Source organism: Balaenoptera ricei, chromosome 13, assembly GCF_028023285.1.
Source record: "Balaenoptera ricei isolate mBalRic1 chromosome 13, mBalRic1.hap2, whole genome shotgun sequence".
NCBI lineage: Eukaryota > Metazoa > Chordata > Mammalia > Artiodactyla > Balaenopteridae > Balaenoptera > Balaenoptera ricei.
In genome coordinates, this window is record NC_082651.1 from 39,424,733 (window position 1) to 39,447,184 (window position 22,452).

A 22,452-nucleotide genomic window follows, 5' to 3' on the forward strand; every position below is an offset into this window, starting at 1 on the left:
GGGGAGTTAGAGTCTAAGTGAGGTGAGGAGGGTGCCCACGTACATGGGGTGAGCATTCTGATGGGAGGAAGTCAAAAACCAAGTTGGGGGATGTTATCTATCTTTAGGGGTAGTCTAGAATGAAGTGTCAAACCCCAGCAGGGTAAGAAGAACATCCACACAAAAAGGTAGTCTGAATGGAGAGTCAGAATCCAAGTAGTGAGTGAGGGCAATCCGAGCTGGGGAGAGGATGGCAGGAATGATGGGAGATTAGTTACACAATGGCAGATTAAGCAAATAAATAAATATATAAAGCACATAAGAAGTGAGGGTTCTCACTACTGGATAAGGGAGTTACAAACACAGCAAGAGAAAAAAAAGTATAATAAAACTGAATTAGAATTGTATACATGGGTGTGAGCTTATGGTTTTTAATATATAGAGACAGATACAGAAATAAATGTAAATGAGTGTGTATGTGTGTGTGTATTTATGTATGTATGTATATACGTATGTACATAAATCCACTAAGAAGGCTGGGGGCTTCCCTGGTGGCGCAGTGGTTGAGAATCTGCCTGCTAATGCAGAGAACAGGGGTTCGAGACCTGGTCTGGGAAGATCCCACATGCCGCGGAGCAACTAGCCCGTGAGCCACAATTACTGAGCCTGCGCGTCTGGAGCCTGTGCTCCGCAATGAGAGGCCGCGATAGTGAGAGGCCAGCGCACCGCGATGAAGAGTGGCACCCCGCTTGCCACAACTGGAGAAAGCCCTCGCACAGAAATTAAGACCCAACACAGCCATAAATAAATAAATTAATTAATTAATTAACAATTAAAAAAAAAAAGAAGGCTGGGAGCAGCCCGATAGCAATGCTCAAATCTTGGCTTCTAAATATCACTTTCCACTAAAAGAAAGCAGGTTCCTTGGAGAAATGGCCAATTTCAGAGCTGGGGAAGAAAAAGTTATGAGCCTGAAGTATCTTGTTGTGCCAGAAGGCAAAGACATGCGCAAAAGATGACAAGAACATGTAAAAAGGATACAGAAACCAGCTTGAAGGAGCTGCCTCCGGTCAGTGAATCAGTGACATTTTGAGCATGAAAACAAATTACAACAGTAACACTGAATATAAGAAAACATAACTTTGTATAAGATCTCATATCCAACAAAAAACTTTTATACAGAATAGATTAAAACTCTCTAAATTCAACAGTAAAAAAAAAAAAATGCAGTTAGAAAATAGCAAAACTTAAACACACAATTCATCAAAGATAATATACAGAGGACAAACACATGAAAAAATGTTCATCCTCATTAGTCATTTAGAGAAATGCAGATTAGAACAACAATGAGATATCCCTATATACTTATTAGGATGGCTAAAATAAAAAATACTGACAATAACAAAAGCTGACAAGGATGTGAAGAAACTGGATCTCTCATATATTGCCAGTAGAAATGCAAAATGGTACAACCACCCTGGAAAACAGTTTGGCAGATTCTTAAAAAATAAACATATACTTACTATACAACCCAACAATCACACTCTTGGGCATTTATCCTAGAGCAGTTTCTCAACCTTGGCACTACTAAAATTGAACCAAATAATTCTTTGTTGTGGCGGACTGACTACTCTGTGCATTCCAGGGTATTCAGCAGCATCCCTGACGGCAACAGCAAAATTCCTTCCTAGTTGTGACACTCAAAAATGACTTCAGATGTTGCTACTGTCTCCGGGGGACCAAACTCACCCCTGGTTGAGAATCACTGTCTGAGAGAAACAGAAACTTCATTTGTGTAAAAAAAAAAGTATATGAATGTTCACAGCAGCTTTATTAATAAAAGTCAAAAGTTGGAAACAACCCAAATGTCCTTCAACAGGGAAATGGTTAAATAAACTGGTATGTATCCATACAATGGAATGCTACTTAGCAATTAAAAAAAAAAAAACTATTGATATACACAACAACTTGGATGGATCTCCAGGTCATCATGTTAAGTAAAAAGAGCTAATCTCAAAGGTTACATGTTATATGATTCAATTTACAAAACATTCACAAAATGACAAAACCATATAGTAGGAAAACAGATCACTAGTTTCCAGGATTTAAAGAATGCAGAGGGCAGGGGAGAGGAGTGTGACTACAGAGGGGCAGGCATAAGGGAATTTCTTTGTGGTGACAGAATATTTCTGTATCTTGATTATAGTAGTGGTTATGTGAAATCACAATGTGATTAAATTTCACAGAATTACACACACATGCATTCAAAAAAACCTGAGTGCATGCAAAACTTGGTGAAATCTGGTTAAGTTCTGTAGTTTAGTTAATTATATTGTGCCCATGTCAATTTCCTAATGTCATTTTGATAATGTACTACAGTTATATAAGACATTACCAATGGGAAAGCTGAGCGATAGATACCTGGGACTCTCTGGACTATTTTTGTAATCTCTTGTTAAGTCTATGTATTTTTAAAATAAAGAGTGAAGAAAAGATAGTAATAAATCATAACCCACTGAATGAAAGCATGATTCTGTACAGATATAAATAAACTAAAAGTCTGCTGAGGATTGAGATACTTACATAATTTCAAAGTTCCTCCCCATAAAACACTTAGTTACAAAGTGGAAAACAGTAACTTTACAGTGGAGGAACCTAGCCCACAACCTTATTAAGTAGTTAAAGTGATCACTGTCAGCAGTGGGACAAATAGAAGTTGTATGACAGCTGCTAAGATGTTATAAGAAGAATTCAATGTCCATTCTGTGATACCCCTACCAAAAATATCTCACCTGAACTTAATCATGAAGAAACATCAGAGAAACCCAAACTGAAAAACACTCTACAAAGTAACTGACCTGTAATCTTCAAAAGTGTCAAGGTAATGAAAGTGAAGGAAAGACTGAAGAACTGTTCCAGATTAAAGGAAATTAAAGAGTCATGACAACTAAAGCAACATGTGATTTTGAATTGCTCCTTTTTGTTATAAAAAAATCTTACTGGGACAATTGGAAAAACCGGAATAGTGTCTATAACACACTGATATTAATTTCCTGATTTTCACAGCTTTACTGGTTATGTAGGAGAATGTTTTTTTCATAGGAAACGATGAGAGTGATGGGGCAGTAAGTCAATAACTTACTACCACATAGCTAAGAAGAAAAAAGGAAGCATTAACGTGCTGTTCTCAAATGCTGATTAAACAAGCAGACAAAAATTCAGTAAAAATGAAGATTTCAACATAACAGCTGACCAAATGGACCAAAGTAACATACACAGAATATCACAAGAAGCAATGGCAGAATACACATTTCTTTCAATTGCACACTGACCAAAATGAAAATATATCATATCATAAAGCAGTTCTAAAAAAATTTAAGTATACTGAAATCATTCAGAATATAATCTCAATGACCAAAAAGAATTAACTAACAATAAAAAATCATTTATATGTTCTTATATAATTGGAAATTAAGAAACACATCTCTACATAGCCATGGATCAAAGAAAAAGTTATGATATGAGAAAATATTTTGTACAAAGATGATGATGAAAAACTACATAAAAATCTGTGTACACTAGAAAAGAAAGCTAAAAATTAATGAATATGTAAAAAAAAGTATCCTCAGAAAGACAGAAAAAGTTAAGCTAAACTCCCAAAAAAAAAAAAGATAAAGCAGCAATTAATGAAACAGAAAAAACACATCAGAGGATCATAAAAACCCAAACTGCTAAAGCCCTAGCAAGAGTGACCACATAAAAAAAGGATAAAACACAAATTACTAATATCAGACATAAGAAAGCTAATATCACTGGAGATTCAGAAATTGAAGGGATATGAGGATATTGTGAAAATAATTCATGCCAACAATTTCTGACAACTTATTTAACTGAAGAATACTTTCCAAACTGACACGAGAAAAAAAAAATCTGCACAGTCAAATCTACTAAAGAAATTGAATCTATAATAAAAACTCCAGGCCAAAATGGTGAATTCTACCAAATATCTAAGAAAGAAATAGTACCAATCTTATACAAACTCTTTCAGGGTGTCCCGATATACTTATGAGGTCAGCCCAATGCTCACACCAAACTCAGACAAAGATATTGCAAGAGAAGAAAATTTTAGGTGAATATCCCCCATGAACACAAATGTACAATTCCTAACAAAATATTAATTAGGTAGATTGTATCTGGCAAGAAGGATAATACATAAATTAGGAATACATATGATATTCCTATTCATATGATATCAATACATATGATATCCTATATCCTATTATTCTACAATAACTACTGCAATAGAGTCTGACACAATTTTTGATGTTTGATTACTGACTTCTTTTTAAGCCTCACCTTTTGCTCCACATCTGGAAAGGCTGATAAGAAAGCCTGAGTATGACTGCCTCCTCCTTTGGCACCAGCAGAAAATTTAAACTGCCCATATATGGACTTTTTTCTCAGTTCCACCCTACAAAGCTCTCTCTGCTGTGCCCAAGCCAGCCTGGACCTGCTTGTGCCCACCCAACTCTTCCCAGGGGTCCCCTGTGTGAGTAATAAACTTCCTCTCAAATTCTCTGGGTTTGAGGAGTGTCCTAAGCCTAGGTATCTGAACCAAATTTGGGGTGGGAGTCCATCCCACTTCTGCGGGATGACCACAACCACTAAAAAATAAACAAAGATGTATATTAAAGCAGCCAATAAGGAGAATAAAATGGAATAATAAAAGATAAATGATTAATACAAAAGAAGGGAAGAAAGAACAAAAACCATATGGTACTAATTGAAAGCAAAATGTAATATGGTAGATTTAAATCAAATAATACCATTCTGACACAAACTCAGAAAATGAGAAAGAGCTTTTTTTCTTAAGAGCCACTGTAACTCTGCTATCAGGACACTCCAAGAAGACTATAGACCAATATTAGCAAGTTGAATTCAGCAATAAATATAAAAAGGGACAATATATCATAATCAAGTGGGATTTATCCCAGTAAGAATAATATTTGAAATCTAATCAATATAATTCACATCAACAGAAAGGAGAAAACAAATATGATCATAATACAGCAGGAAAAAGCATGTGACAAAACTCAACACCCACTCACAGAACTCACAGCAAACTAAGAATATAAGAGGGCATCCTTAATCTCATAAAATGCATCTAATAAAAATCTACAGCTAACATCAAATTTGATGAAACACTAAATCCACTCCCCCACCCACACAAAGATGGAGAATAAGGTAAGATGACTGCTCTTACTACTTCTGTTTAATATTATACTGAATGTCCTAACCAGTGCATTAGGCAAAAAAATAAAAACATAAAGACATGAAGATTGGAAAGGAAGAAGTAAAACTGCTGTTCATTCCCTGGCAACATGAGTGTCTATGAAGAATAGACATTAAAGTTGAGGATATCACTAAATTTAAACAAAGCACTCCCTAAATCTTAGGGAAGTTACTGGACACAAATTGAGGACAAATAGGTATGCCTCAGCTTAACCACCAGAAGTATTACCTTGCCTAAATTCCCTATGGTCACTGCACACAAATTGCCTAAATTATCCTGGAGTAAGCAAGGAAGCTCTGACCCAGTGAGTAAGAAATTAAAATTAAAATTAACTTGTTGGCATTGATAAACTGGTTTGACAACAGCATTTGTATATACAAGCAACAAATAACTAGAAAATACGAAATCTAAAATACCATATACAAAAGTATCATAAAACAAAATAATGAGGAATAAATTTAATGAAAAATGTGCAAGCCTACACACTGAAAATTACAACATCTTACTGAGAGACATCACATAAGTTGGGGGAAAAAACATGTTCATTCATGGGGAGACTCCATATTACTAAGATGTCAATCATTCACAAAATGATCTATAGATTCAATGCAACATTGAACAAAATCTCAGGAGGCTTTTTTGGAGAAACTGAGAAGACTATTCTAAAATTTATACGGAAATGCACAGAACCTAAAATAGAAAAAATATTGTTGAAAATAAAAACAAGGGGCTTCCCTGGTGGTGCAGTGGTTGAGAATCTGCTTGCCAATGCAGGGGACACGGGTTCGAGTCCTGGTCTGGGAAGATCCCACATGCCGCGGAGCAACTGGGCCCGTGAGCCACAATTCCTGAGCCTGCGCGTCTGGAGCCTGTGCTCCGCAACAAGAGAGGCCGCTATAGTGAGAGGCCCGCGCACCGCGATGAAGAGTGGCCCCCACTTGCCACAACTAGAGAAAGCCCTCGCACAGAAACGAAGACCCAACACAGCCATAAATAAATAAATTAATTAATTAAAAAAAAAAATAAAAATAAAAAAAAAATAAAAACAAGGCTGGAGGACATAACCTGATTTCAAGACTTATTATAAAGCTACAGCAATCAAAACATCATGGTATGGGTGTGAAGACAGACAGTTCAAAGGAACAGAGTAGAAACTCTTAAAAATAAACCCACATGTAAAAGGCCGACTGATTTTCGACAAAGGTGCCAACTATGTTCAAAAAGGAACTAATCATTATTTCAAAGACGGTGCTGGAATATCCAGTGAAAGAAAATGATCCTAAACTGTGTAAATTACAGTATATACAGAAATTAATTTGATATAAATCACAGACTTAAAAAATAAAGCTAAAACTGTAATTCAAGATGAAAATACAGGAGAAAATTTTCCTAACTCTGGGTTAGGCAGTATTTTTAGACAAGACACAAAACAGTACTAAGCATAAAAAAAAAATTTAGAATGTCCATCAACTGATGAACACACACACACACACACACACACACACACACACAATGAAATACTACTCAGTCATAAAAAAGAATGAAATTTTGCCATTTGCAACAAAATGGATGGACTTGGAGAGTGTCATGCTAAGTGAAATTAAGTCAGAGAGAGAAAAACAAATCCTGTATGATATCAATTACACGTGGAATCTAAAAAATACAACAAACTAGTGAATATAACAAAAAAGAAACAGAGTAACAGATATAGAGAACAACCTAGTGGTTACCAGTGGGGAGAGGGAAGGGGGAGGGGCAATATAGGGGTAGGGGATTAAGAGGTACAAACTATTATGCATAAATTAAGCTACATAAGCTGTATATATTGTACAACACAAGGAATATGGCCAATATTTTATAATAACTATAAATGGAGTATAACCTTTAAAAATTGTGAATCACTATATTGTACACTTGTAACCTATACAATATTGCACATCAACTATACTTCCAATAGAAAAATTAACAAACTGGATTTCATAAAAATTAAAACTTTTTCTTCATCAAAAGACACCAGTAAAAAAATGAAAATCAAACCACAGACTGTGAGAAAATATTTGCAATACACAGAGGATCTGTATCTTGAATATATTAAAAATTCTTAAAGTCATGAGACAATCCAATGGAAAAATTAAACAGACACTTCATAAAGACATAAAAATGGCCAAGAAGCACAGAAGCAATGCTCAGCATCATGAGTCATCAGGGAAAAACAAATTAAAACCACAATAACATACCATTTCACATCCACATTTAGAATGGCTAAAATTAAAAATAACTGGAGGGACTTCCCTGGTGGCGCAGTGGTTAAGAATCTGCCTGCCAATGCAGGGGACACAGGTTTGAGCCCTTTTCTGGGAAGATCCCACATGCTGCGAAGCAACTAAGCCCATGCGCCACAACTACTGAGCCTGTGCTCTATAGCCCGCGAGCCACTACTGAGTCCACGTGCCACAATTACTGAGGCCCGCGCACTTAGAGCCCGTGCTCTGCAACTAGGGAAGCCACTGCAATGAGAAGTCCACGCACCACAACGAAGAGTAGCCCCCGCTCGCCCCAACTAGAGAAAGCCCACGCACAGCAACAAAGACCCAATGCAGCCAAAAATTAATTAATTAATTAATTAATTATTTAAAAACCTTGGAAATACCAAGTGTTGCAATGGAACTTGCATATGCTGTTAATGAGAACGAAAAATGGTACATTCAGCTCCAGTTTGGGGTAATCAATCATAACCCATTCTGTCTCTCCACTAAGTGCAGCTATAAAACCTAGACAAACTACATGGAGCAGCTATTAGAAGACTCTTGAAAAATAGGAGCAGGCAAATTGGTGAAGACCAGCAACATCTGAAGTACCATTAAATTGGTGATGAGTTAGTTTATCATTGTTTCTTTTAGTATCCAATGACCTGAACTCAATAATAGAGTCTGACACTTAGAAGTGGACATTAGCACGGACAGAAAGACCTCCAGAAGGAGCCCTCTATTCAGGCATGAGGAGTGGAAGCAGAAATAGTGTGAAAAATCCCTGTTTTTCTTTTCTCCCTTTCTAGTAATCTCAAGCAATCAACTAATCTCATGGAGGCAGTGGTACAGCAGTAACAGGGACCAGAAGAAGTTTAAAATTCTGAGGGAGGGAAACCCTCCTCTTTTACCAGAGAAGGTGTGGTCTCAAGAGGGTGAGGTGAACCTGTGTTGATTTTTTTTTTTCTCTTTACTGAGCCACCTGGCACTGACAGAAGCAGCCACAGGAAGCACATAAAAGAGAGGGGTAAATTAAGCCCTTGCCTTCTGTTCTGAGGACCAAAAAAGGGGAGCTCAAGGGGAAACATATAGAGGAAAGCACCTATTATAATGGTTAAAATATACTGACAATACCACAAGTTGGCAAGGATGGAGAGTAACTGAAACACTTGTACATTCCTAGTGGAAATACAAAGATACAGCCACCCTGGAAAAACAGTTTAGCATAGTTTAGTTCTAAACAGTTCTTGTAAAGTTAAACACACACATATACCACATGAAACAGCAGCTCTAACTGTAATCACCCCAAAGTGGAAACAACCCAAATATCCTTCGAAGAGTGAATGTATCAATAAACTGTACTTTTTTAAAATTTTTATTGCTTTATGCTTGTAATAAAGCATTAAAAAGTAAAAAACTGATTCATAAAATGAGATGGATAAATCTTAAATATACTTTGTAAAGTAAAAGAAGCCAAACCGGGCTTCCCTGGTGGCACAGTGGTTGAGAGTCTGCCTGCCAATGCAGGGGACACGGGTTCGAGCCCTGGTCTGGGAAGATCCCACATGCTGCGGAGCAACTGGGCCCATGAGCCACAATTACTGAGCCTGCGCGTCTGGAGCCTGTGCTCCGCAACAAGAGAGGCCGCGATAGTGAGAGGCCCGAGGCCGTGCACCGCAATGAAGAGTGGCCCCCACTTGCCGCAACTAGAGGAAGCCCTCGCACAGAAATGAAGACCCAACACAGCCATAAATTAATTAATTAATTAATTAATTTTTAAAAAAAGAAGCCAAACCCAAAGGGCTAATATATATTTCATGACTTCATTTACATGACACTCTGGAAAGGTAAAACTTGGAAGAAAACAGACCAGGAATTACTAGGGGTCAGGGGAGGGACTGTCTATAAAGGGATGGCATGTGAGAATTTTTGGACTGACAGAAATGCTTTGTATGGAACTGTGATGTGGATTTATCAAAACTGATAGAACTATACACCACAAAAAGTAAATTTTACAGTATGTAAATTTAAAAAAAATTAACCAAGATATTGGGGCAAAATGGAATATAGGATGTAAGAAATGAATCTATCTGTATTATAAATGAATCACATCCTCATGCTGAAGGATATAAGGAAGAAAAAAGCTAACCCAGGAAACAGCAACAATGTCTGGACTGGATACTATACATAAAACCTGTACTCTAGTTGGAAAATTTGTTTCTCACCTGGGTATGGGATAAGAATTCTGAAACTTTATTTATATACTAGGGTAAATATACTGTAAATAGTGACAGCCATGTTTATCACCATTGGAGAAAGAAGTTATAAATAAAGAAAGGGAAAAGGCTAGAATCAACCCTGTGGTTCTGGACTAGTTGGAGGTATCAACATCGACTTGTGGTTTAAAAAAAAAAACATACACATACATATATACACACATATTATAATAGAGATGGAAATGAATATAGGTGTACATATATGCATGAGTTAACACCTATAATCTTTAGTTTTATTCACTCAGAGGGGCAAGAAGCAGTGTCATCCTAGTAGCAATGAGCAAACCTCATTGGTTTCTAAACACCACTTTCCATTGTTGAAAGTGGGGTACTGAAGTCCTCGACTATTACTGTATTGTTGTTTACTTCTCCCTTTAGATGTTAGTATTTGCTTAATATATTTAAGTGCTTTGATGTTGGGGGGTGTGTGTGTATGTGTACTCTGTGTGTGTGTGTGTGTGTGTGTGTGTGTGTGTGTGTATGATTGCTATATCATCTTGATGAATTGACCCCTTCATTATTATATAATGACCTCCCCTTTGCCTATTGTTACTATTTTGTCTGCTACAAGTTTAACCACCCCTGCTCTCTTTTGGTTTCTACTTGTAAGGAGTATCTTTTTTCCTTCACTTTGAGCTCATATGTCCTTAAAGCTAAAGTGAGTCTCCTGTAGGCAGCATATAGTTGGGTCTTGATTTTGTATCCATCAGGTCTTTTGATTGGAGAATTCAATTCATTTACATTTAGAGTAATTATTAATAGGTAAGGTCTTACTTATACCATCTTATTGTTTTCTGGCTGTTCTGTAGTTTTCTTGTTCCTTTCTTCCTCTCTTGCTGCCTTCCTTTGTGAACTGGTGATTTTCCGTAGTAATATTTTCTGATTGCCTTCTCTTTGGTGAATCTACTATACATTTTTGCTTTGTGGTTACCCCAAGGCTCACATAAACATCTTACAGATAACAATATATTTTATAGTATAACAACTTAACTTCAATCACATACAAAATCACTACCCTTTTACGTTTTTAAACACCCCACTTTTCAACAATGGATAGATCACCCAGATAGCAAAATCAACAAGGAAACATTGGACTTGAAGCATACTTTAGACTAAATGGACTTAACAGACACATACAGAACATACAGCAGCTGAATACATTCTTATCAAGCATACACAGAACGTTCTCCAAGTTAGATCACATATAGGCTGCAAAACAAATCTTAGCAAATTTAACAAGATTTAAATCATACCAAGTACCTTTGCTGACCACAATGATATGAAACTAGAAATCAATACTGGGGGGAAGCAGGAAATTCTACAAATATGTGGAAATTAAACAACACAGTACTGAATACAACTATGTCTAAAAAAATCAAAAGGGAAAGCAAAAAATATCTTGAAACAAATGAAAATGTGAACACAACATATCAAAACCTATGAGACAAAAGCAGTTCTAAGAAGGACATTTATAGTGCTAAACGCCTTTATTAAGAAAAAAGAAAGGCCTCAGATAAATAACTTTACATCTCAAGGAATGAGAAAAACAACAGACTAGCCCAAAGTCAGCAGAAGAAAGGAAAATAACAAAGATCAGAGCAGAAATAAATGAAATAGAGACCAGAAAAATAGTAAAGGTCAATAAGATTAAGAACTAGATTTTTGAAGATAAACAAAATTGACAAACCTTTAGCTAGACTAAGAAAAAGAGAGAGGACTCAAATACATAAAATCAGAAATGAAAGAGAAGACAAAGCAACTGATACCACAAAAATATATAGGATCATAAGAGACAATTATGAACAATGATATGTCAACAAACTGGATAACCTGGCAGAGATGGAAAAATTGCCAGAAACATACAACTTACCAAGACTGAATCATGAAGAAAGAGAAAATATAAACAGACCCATGGAGTAAGGAGATAGAATCGGTAATCAAATCTTCTCAACAGAGAAAAGTCCAGGGCCAGATGGTTTAAGTGGTGAATTCTAATAAACATTTCAAGAAGAATTAACACCAATCCTTCTCAAACTTGTCCAAAAATTGAAGAGGGAGGAACATTTGCAAACTCATTTTATGAGGGCATCATATTACCATGATGATCCAAAGCTAGATGAAGACACTACAAGAAAACTGCAGACCAACAGATGATGAATACAGACATAAAATTTCTCAACAAAATATTAGCAAACCGAATTCAACAGCACATAGAAGAATTATACACCATGATCAACTGGGATTTATCCCTAGGATGTAAGGATAGTTCAACATATACGAATCAATAAATATGATATGCTTCTTTAATAGAATAAAAGATAAAAATCATATGATTATCTCAACAGATACAGAAAAAGCATTTGATAAAATACAACATCCTTCAATGATAAAAACTCTCAACAAATTGAGTATAGAAGAAACATCCCTCAACATAATAAAGGTCATGTATGACAAACCCTCAGCCAACATCACACTCAATGGTGAAAGGTTGAAGATTTCCCTCTAATATCAGGAACAAGATAAGAGTACCCACTGTCACCACTTTTACTCAACATAGGACTGGAAGTCACAAGCAGAGCAATCAGGCAAGAAAAAGAAATAAAAGGCATCCAATCAGAAAGGAAGAAGTAAGTTGTCTTTGTTTGTACATGATATGATCTAACATCTAATAGAAAATCCTAAAGATTCCACCAAAAACTGTTAGAAATAATCAATGAATTCAGTAAAGTTGCAGGATGCAAAAATCAACATACAAAAATCAGTTGTTTCTATACACTAACAACAAAATATCTGAAAAGAACTAAAGAAAACAATCCCATTCACAACAGCATCAAATCAATAAATACCTAGAAATAAATTTAACCAAGGAGCTAAAACATCTGTTCACTGAAAACTAAAAGACTTTGATGAAGGAAACTGAGGAAGATGCAAACAAATGGAAAGACACATGAAATGTGTTCATGAACCAGAAGAATAAATATTGTTTAAACATCCATACTACTCAAAGCCATTGATAGAGTCAATGCAATCCCTACCAAAATTCCAATGCCATTTTTCATAAAAAGAGGAAAAACAATTCTAAAATTTATATGGAACCACAAAAGACTCTGAATTGCCAAAGCAATTCTGAGAAAGAACAAAACTGGAGGCATCATACTTCCTGATTTCAAACTACTACAAAGCTATAGTGATCAGAACAGTATGGTGCTGGCACAAAAATAGATACATAGATCAATGGAACAGAACAGAGAACCCATAAATAACCCCCCACATATAGTCAACTAATATTTTACAAGGGAGCCAAGAATACTCAGTAGGGGAAGGATAGTCTCTTCAATAAGAGGTGCTGGGGAAACTAGATAACCACATGCCAAAAAAATGAAATTGGACTCCTACTTTTACCACTCAAAAATTAATGCGAAATGGGTTAACGACTTAAACGTAAGACCTGAAACCATAAGCTCCTAGGAAAAAACATAGGGAAAAACTCCTTGACATTGGTCTCACCAGTGATTTTTTTGGATGTGACACCAAAAGCACAAGCTACAAAAGCAAAAATCACTAAGTAGGACTCCATCAAACCCCAAATTCTCTGTACAGCAAAACAGTCAACAAAATGAAAAGGTAACCTACAGAAGAGGAGAAAATATCTGCAAACCATATATCTGATAACTGATTAATATCCAAAATATATAAAGAACTCATAAAACTGAATAACAAAAAAAAATCTGATTTAAAAATGGGCAGAGGAACTAGAACTGAATAGACATTTTTCCAAAGAAGATATACAAATGACCAACAGGTAGATGAAAAGGTGCTCAACATCACTATTTATCAGGGAAATGCAAATCAAAACAGCAATGAGATCACCTCACACCTGTCAAAAAGTCTATTATCAAAAAGACAACAAATAACAAGTGTTGATAGGGATGTAGAGAAAACAGAACCCTTATGCACTGTTGATGGGAATATAAATTAGTGCTGTCACAATGGAAAACAGTAGGGAGGTTCTTTAAAAAATTAAGAATAGAACTACCATATAGTCCAGCAATCTCACCTCTGGGTATACATCCAAAGGAAATGGAAACAGGTATCTGCACTCCCATATTTGTTGCAGCATTATTTACAATAGCCATGGTATGGAAACAACCAGATCTTGTGTCCATCAATGGATAAATGGATAAAGAAGACATGGTGTAGGGACTTCCCTGGTGGTGCAGTCAGTAAGACTCCACACTCCCAATGCAGGGGGCCCAAGTTCGATCCCTGGTCAGGGAACTAGATCCCACATGCATGACGCAACTAAGAGTTCGCATGCCACAACTAAGGAGCCCGTGAGCTGCAACTAAGACCCGGCACAATAAAATGAAATGAAATGAAATGAAACGAAATGAAAGACATGGTGTATATATACACAAAGGGATATTATTCAGCTGTTAGAGAGAAGGAAATCCTGTCATTTACAACAACAACATAGATGGACCTTGAGGGCATCATGCTAAGTGAAATAAACCAGACAGGGAAAGAGATATACTGTATGATACCATTTACATGTGGAACCTAAAAAAGCCAAACTTGTGGAAACAGAGTAGAATGTTGTTTACCAGGGGCTGGAGGGTGGGGGAAATGGGGAGCTACTGGTCAAAGGGTACAAACTTCCAATTAGAAGATAAATAAGTTCTGGGGATCTATGCACAGCATTGTGATGACAGTTAACAATAATGTATTATATAGTTGAAAGTTGTTGAGAGTAGATATTAAATTTTCTTACCACAAAAACAGTAATGATAATTATGTGACGTGATGGAGGTGTTAGCTAATGCCATGATGGTAATTATTTTGCAATATAAGTGTATCAAATCAAAACACTGTAAACCTTAAACTTAAACAATGTTATGTCAATTTTATCTAATAAAGCTAGGGAAAAAAAATCTTATTCTCAAAAAAAAAAAACAAAAAAAAAACGAGGGTTCTTTGGGGAAATAGTTGATTTCAGGGCTGTGGCAAGGTACGGGAGCCAACATGAAAGTGTTCTCAATAGCTAAAACTAAAACAATTTGAGTAGTATTGGATTGTAATCCAAAGAATGAAATAATTACCCCTGAGTTCATACTAATGTACATGGAAAACTAAAGGAATAAATAAATGGGGGAGGAACAACAGCTCTTGCTTACAGAAGAATTCCAGTTAATAAATGTAGAAGGAATAAAGGAAATATGAAAACTCCATTAGAATACCAGAGTAATAATTGCTACAAGCAAGATCCACTGAAGGATGCTTAAAATTAGTGGTCAAAGTTTAAGCAGAAACAGGACATTTGCATAGTCTATCAGTATCTCCCTTAAATATTTAGTATCAAAAAAAAATTTAGTATCTACAAAGGAAAAACATTAAGTTTACAGTGGAGAATCTTGGTAGATACTACATTAGCCAAGTGATCAATGTTAACATCACTAGTCATGCATATCAACTTAATGTGCTCCCTGATGAAATGCACTGAAAGTGTATAACCTCAATCTAATCTTGAGACAACATCAGACAAAGCCAAATGGAAAAGACTTTCTCCAAAATAACTAATTCTCTTCAAAGTGTGTAGGTTATGAAAAACAAGGAAAGTCTGAGAAACTGACACAGACTGGAGATTAAGGACACAACTACATGCAAGGTGAGATTATGGGATGGATCTGAAACAAAAAAGGTTCATTTGTGGAAAAACCAGGTGAAATCCAAACTGGTCTATACATTTAATTATAATTTTATATGAAGGAGAATTTCTTAGTTTTGGTAAATGTTTTATGGTTATGACATTAGGGTAAGATGTTAACATAAGGGGAAGCTTTAGCAAAGGGTATACTGGCAACCTCTAAAATATGCCCCCAATGGGACTTCCCTGGCAGTCCAGTGGTTAAAATTCCACGCTCCCAATGCAGGGGGCAAGGGTTCGATCCCTGCGGGGAACTAAGATCCCATCCCGCATGCCACACGGCGTGGCCAAAAAAAAAAAAAAATCCCCCCAATGATCTCTGCCTCCTGGTATTCATGCACTTGTGTAATCCCTAACCCTTGAGGGTTGGCTGGAAATACTGATTCATTTCTTTCTAGTAGAATGTGGCAGATGTGGTGAGATTCACTTCCAAGGTTAGGTTACAAAGTAAAGACTGTGGGTTTTGTCTTCAGCACCTTTTCCTGCATTCTCAATTGCTCACTCTGAGAAAAGCTTTGCTGTCATAGCTGCCATATGGAAAGAAGAAACTGATTATTTCTGGCCAATAACTGTGTGAGTGAGTTTGGAAGGACATTCTCTTAGTCAAGCCTTGAGATGGGACCATAGCTGTAGCCAATACCTTGTTTGCAACCTTGTGAGAGACCCTAAGCCAGAAGCACCCAGCTAAGCCATGCCTAGATCTCTGACCCACAGAAACTTTGGGATAATATTTATTGTTTTAAGCTGCTACATTTCAGGGTAATAGGTTACACTGCAATAAATAACACAGGAACTCTACTATTTTTTGCAGCTCCTCTGTAAGTCTAAAATCATCTCAAAATAAAAAAGTTTAGTACATATATAAATGTTTTATGCATATATATAGATAGATATAGATATATAGATAAGTGTGTATATGTATATACAGTTTGAATTATTTACGGACTCTGGAGTCAGACAAACCTAGGTTCAAATGCCACCTCCAACACTTAATGGCCATGTGATCTTGGGCAAAACATTTAATTTCTCTAAGTATTAGGTTTTTAAAATCTATAAACTGAGGTAATAATATCTACCTCTGGATGATTATACTAAGTATAAAATGATATACACATTGACTACAATGCCTGGCATTTAGTACATTCTGAACAAACAGCATTATTATTAGTTCATATTTAAAATCATCTATAATTTTCTTCTCATTCAAGGAATTCAGCTCCAATAACTTGGCATTTTATCACTTAGAAGAGTTTAAGTATTGTATGTAAACTTGTCAATCTTTTAATTTCTAAACATTTTTCACACACAGTACTGATCTCTATAACACTCTACTATTTATAATAGTACTGAAATCAGAGATTGACCTTGTTTTTTCCTGCCCCAATCCAATTCTCAACCACTAATTTTTCAAGCTGTAATGGACCTTTAAGCTTTCCAACCCTTTCCTTCCATCAATCATCTATATATGAGTGCCAAAGATATTAAATGACTTGTCCAAGAGAACAGTTGATAGAATAGTTTAAGTAGGGTTTAGGATTCGGGAGAGATAGTACCACGTGGTGAACAAGCTCTTGCTTAGACTGAACATACTGCATTATTTGAGACAATGAGGTTTGCTGAAAAGGTAGCAATGTCAGTGTCTCAGTTTCCCAGAGGGCAAATAAGGATACCACCACCTACCTCATAGGGTTATCACAAGTATTAAATGAGATAACATATTTAAGTCCCTCACTGCCATGACTACCACATGCGGATGTCGATTAAACATTTTTTCCCTCTTTCTAAGGCCAGTGCTCTCCACTATGAAATACTACCTTCTCAACTGGTGGAAACAAGGTGGAAACATTAAACACAGACGGTAATTCGTTTAGCCATATGGTAAAAGACTCATTAATGTAAAACTGAATCAATGACAGTCTTAAAATCAATCTGAATAGTATAAATCTAATGCATTTATCCCTGAATTGGGTTTCCATTCCTACAATCATTGTGAAGTAATAAGGCATCACATCAGGGACCACATTAGGTTGATGTGCATTACTGGTGATGTTAACCTTGGCAACTTGGCTGAAGTGATGTCTGCCAGGAAATTTCACTTTTTTTCATTCTAAGTACTAAATATTTGAGGGGAATCATGAAATGGAAACAAAGAGAGAGGGGGAGAGGGAGCAAAGCCTGGTCTTCAGCATATTTCCAATGTAATAAATAAGGAATTAGTAAATTGTACCACTCAATGATCAAAGATTCTTCTTAGAGTAATTCAGTGTTTTAAAATACTTGATGTCAAGTCGTTTTCTAAAAGCTCTTTGAGAGTATAAATACATTACTCTCAGGTGTTTTCTCTTAGTTAGGTGTTTATTCCTTGAAAGAATTCTAGCTTAGGCAGATACAACCTCCCCTAAGAGAAATCATACTGCCTCTCCCCCAAGAACTTACATTTGCTTAAGTATTTTAAACCCTTTATCATAAATTCCATCAGCTTGCTTGTCATCACAATGAGACTCACCGAACTGCAGATACCGGAGTCCCTTCTGGATTGGAATATCCTTCCAAATCTGAAATGTTCACTTGTGTTTGCCTTGAGGTTACTATCTGGCTATTCTGAAAAGGTATGGTTTTCAAGTCCTGAGAAATAATATTACTATCTGGAAGAGGAGACTGTACGACTTGGAAGTCCAGTGAAGATTTAGGTCCTAGAAAACCTAAAGATTCTTGATCCTGTGCTACAGGTTTACTGGTCAATAATTTGGAGGTTGGTTCCAATGATTCTGAAGATACAGTCTGTAGGCCAGAGTTAAACTCACTATTCATCCTTGTTTTAGAGGCAGGATCCAATGAATGAAATCTTTTATCTAAGGTTCCACTATCCAACTTGGAAGGAGTCTTGGGACAAAGAGTTATACGAACACAAGAAAGTGCTTTTGTATTTGAAGGTGGAGTAGATGCAGATGTTACTACTGTACATTGATTTGGGGCTGATGGGGAGGCCACATCACTGAATTTGGCTTCAACATTTATCATATCAGAAATGTGTAATTTAGGCTTATGTTCATTATTCTTTTCTACTATACAATCCTGACCTTGAGGAAGGGGAGAATGGTGTTTTCCCATGTGGTGATCTACATCTGGGGCTTTGCTTTGCTCAAAGAGCTGACGTTGTTCAAGAAAAATGGGAGAAGGAAGGTCTGAAGCTATATAATCCTGACTTTGAGGAAGGGGAGAGTGGTTTTCTCTCAACTGATTATCTTTATGTTGGGTCTTGCTTTGTTTAAAGAGTTCTCGTTTTTCAAGAAAAATACGACAAGGGAGATTTGGAGCTACATAATCCTGATGTTGAGGAGGGGGAGAATTGTGTTTTCTCACACGGTGATCTTCATGTGAGGCTTTGCTTTGTTCAAAGAGCTCTTGTTCAAGAAAAATGTTCGAAGGAAGATCTGGAGTTATAGTTACATTCTTCTCTTTTACTCCTAGTGTGGAACTTGGTCTGCCCATGCTAATGAGAGTATCGTCATCAGAAAAATGAACTTCCTTGAAATTGCTATCATTTGCACTGGTACTGGGCTTAGAATGACTGCCTTTAAAATCTGATCTTTCTAAGGGTTTTTCTTCTTGGTGAGAAGGTTCAACAGATAATTTTTGGCTTTCCCTACTATTTTCTGCTAAAATAGTCACAGCTTTATCTGGTGACTGACTAATGATTTTAAATGATGAAGGGGAAGAGGTTTTCTCTTTTAGATCTCTAGGAGGATTTTGCTCTTCAGTGATATGAGAATTAACTATCCCCACAGATGCTCCAGTACACTGGCTACCTTCAGTAACACCAACCTTAAGAAAAGAGGAATCTGAAAAGCATTTAGAATGTCGGTGAGATGAGAAAGTGATGGAGGTAGTAAACTTTTTCATGGGTTCTGGGGGCAGCATTTGTGATGAAGACTGACAATCCATTTCTTCAGGTGGCATACAACCAGGTTCTACTAATTCTGACAGCCAAGGGTCCAACTTTTCACGGAATGGCATTCGAAGACCCTTGCTAATTTTCAAGTCATCACCTATAAAGTTTTGAAATGGGGAATGACTTTGTAACTGCAATGAATTCCAAACTTTGAAATGGGAGTTGTTCTGGTCCAGTGACTTGGCAAGGTTGATGTGCCTGGTTGTCCATGATGATGGGCTCCGTTGCCCTCTGATCATTTCTGAGGGTTCAGCAGATCTGAAAACACAAGGGTGGCTGTCCAATTCTGGCCGTTCAGCTGTTAGAGTCCTGAAACATCCTTTTTCATGGCCCTCAATAATAATGTGACTACATACAGCTTCTGGCTTGCATCCTATTCCCTGTGGACTCTGTAAACCCTAGAAGATATAAACAAGTTCTTACTTGACATAGTCCAAATAGTTATATAAAAATTAGATTCCTATCTAGGCTAAGATCTGACCATGCAGGTAATGTTGATCTTTTATAATGAAACAGGTAAGAACACAACAAGAAAAAGACAGCTAACTATAGAATAAAATGGCTCATGATAAGTAAGACCACACAGTTAATTTCTTCTAAAAATTTTCACTGAAGCAACAAAAGCAAAGACTACTACTCACCTTTTTTGTTCTAGTAACAGAGGTCCCTTACCCCAACTTCTGCTGGTCACATGACTACCAGCAGAGGCATTTCCAGTTTCTTCTGCAGCCAGATGTGACCATGTGACTACGTGTAGGCCAATGGGATGTGAGCAAAAGCAGTAAGTACAACTTCTGGTTCCTGTCCTCAAAAAAATCAAGTTCCTGACCTCTATGTTTCCCTACCACAACCATCATTACCATCACCATTACCTTTGCCAACTGAAAATGGTGATGTCTAGAACAACCTTGGGAAGCCAAATGTAAGGATGGCTCAGCTGCCCACCCAGTTGGGTTCCTCAGAAGACCTCAAGAAGCAGAGCTTTCTTTCCTACCCTGGATATGAGAGAAAAATACAGTTCTACCTTATTTGAACCATTGTATTTGAGTCTCTTTGTTACAGAAGCTTGGCCTACAACCTAATATTTACCATTAACAATAGGAAAAAGAACTAGTACCTCTTTCTGGTGTATAGGATCAGTGCCTAACGATAAATATAACATTTCTTTGAGATTTCTGTGTTTTACCTATAAAGTTATAACCTGGCATTCTATTTAATTTTAGTGCCACATTTGATTTCATATAAAAATATTTTAAATTATGGTGCCATTTCTCACATAATGGAGGAGATGTACTTTTCCCTATTCCTCCTGCTAAGCACAACTAAAAATCCTGGATATTATATATACAACAAACTTAAAAAGAATCTGAAAGGTGTAGAGAAAAAGGCAGACTGGCTAGGGACCTTGGAACCTGAGGAGTAACAAGGTAGTGAGATCCCTGGGTTTTCTTTTTACTTCAAATATCCCAGACTTGGAGGTGAAGACAGCAACCCATGAACAAAGAGCACAGAAGAGCACAAAGAGCACAAAAGCTCTAACAAAAACCTGCTCTCATGAGCTATAAAACAAGCAAAGGTAAAGTTTAGCAAGACACAAAACTTTTAGACAATAACCACTCTCTTCCAGCCAAACATCACAGAAAAACACTGTGGCCTCACCCACACTCACACCAGCAAAAGCCAAGTGAGGAGCTTGAGATCTATCCTTTCAAAACTCTAATAAGGAACCCCAACATCCAGGCCAATGTGGAATTAGAGATGGTCAAGCAAGATCCCAGAAATATTTTCACCCCTGATGGCTAGTAATGAGCTACCCCTCCCTGTGATGTCAGTAGAGACGACATGGGGAGCAGCTTTCATTCCCACTTAGCAGTAATGAGGTGCCTCTCTCTCTCCCAGCTGCAGACTGGAAGAAAAGATTTGCAAATCTCATATCCAATAAAAAACTTACAAAGAACTCTCAAAATTGAGGAGTAAAAAAAAAAAAATTTTAAACAATCCAGTCCCCCAAAAGGGGCAAAAACATATACATTTCACTGAACAGGACAGAGATGGGAAATAAGGGCATGCAAAGATGTTCAACACCATTAATCATTAAGGAAATGGAAATTAAAACCACAATGAAATATCACAACACACCTATCAGAGAATGGCTAAAATAAAAAATAATGACAGGACTTCCCTGGTGGCGCAGTGATTAAGAATCCGCCTGCCAATGCAGGGGACACAGGTTCCAGCCCTGGTCTGGGAAGATCCCACATGCCGTGGAGCAACTAAGCCCGTGCACCGCAACTACTGAGCCTGTGCTCCAGAGCCCATGAGCCTAGAGCCCACGCTCTGCAACGAGAAGCCACCACAATGAGAAGCCCACGCACCACAACGAAGAGTAGCCCCTGCTTGCTGCAACTAGAGAAAGCCCGTGCAGCAATGAAGACCCAACGCAGCCAAAACATAAATAATAAAAATAGAATAAATTAAAAAAAAATAATGACAACATCAAATGCTGGTGTGGCTGTGGAGTAATGAGATCACTCACACATTACCGGTGGGAATGTAAAATGGTACAAACGTCAAATGGTACAAATGGTGTGGAAGTTTCTCAAAAATTTAAAACATACAATTACCATATGACCCAGCAATAGTAATAAAGACCTATATTCATCAAAAACCTGCAGAGGAATGTTTATAGCAGCTTTATTTGTAATAGCGAACAACTAGAAAACTACCAAGTTGTCATTCAACAGGTACATATTTAAACAAATTGTAGTACATCCATACCATGGAATACTACACATCAGTAAAAATGAACATACTGTTGATATTGAATATTCTGCAGAGAATTATGCTGAGTGAAAAAAAAGCCAATACTAAATGACTGCACACTGTATGATTTCACTTATACGAGTCTTAAAATGACAAAATTATAGAAATAGAAACTAGATTAATGGTTGCCAGGGGTTAAAAAAGGAATGGGAATAAGAGAGAAGTGGATGTAGCTATTA

The 22,452-nt window shown here is 36.8% G+C and overlaps 1 protein-coding gene across 10 annotated transcripts in view; it reads right to left on the bottom strand.

The window, feature by feature from the left end:
- The window catches only part of ALMS1 (ALMS1 centrosome and basal body associated protein), a 232,370-nt gene that overhangs the window by 102,083 nt on the left and 107,835 nt on the right, over positions 1-22,452 (bottom strand). For all 10 annotated transcript variants that reach the window (XM_059942945.1, XM_059942937.1, XM_059942939.1 and 7 more), the window contains one exon: positions 18,005-19,848. In XM_059942945.1, the coding sequence (XP_059798928.1) occupies positions 18,005-19,848 (1,844 nt within the window). The remainder of the gene's footprint in view (positions 1-18,004; positions 19,849-22,452) is intronic.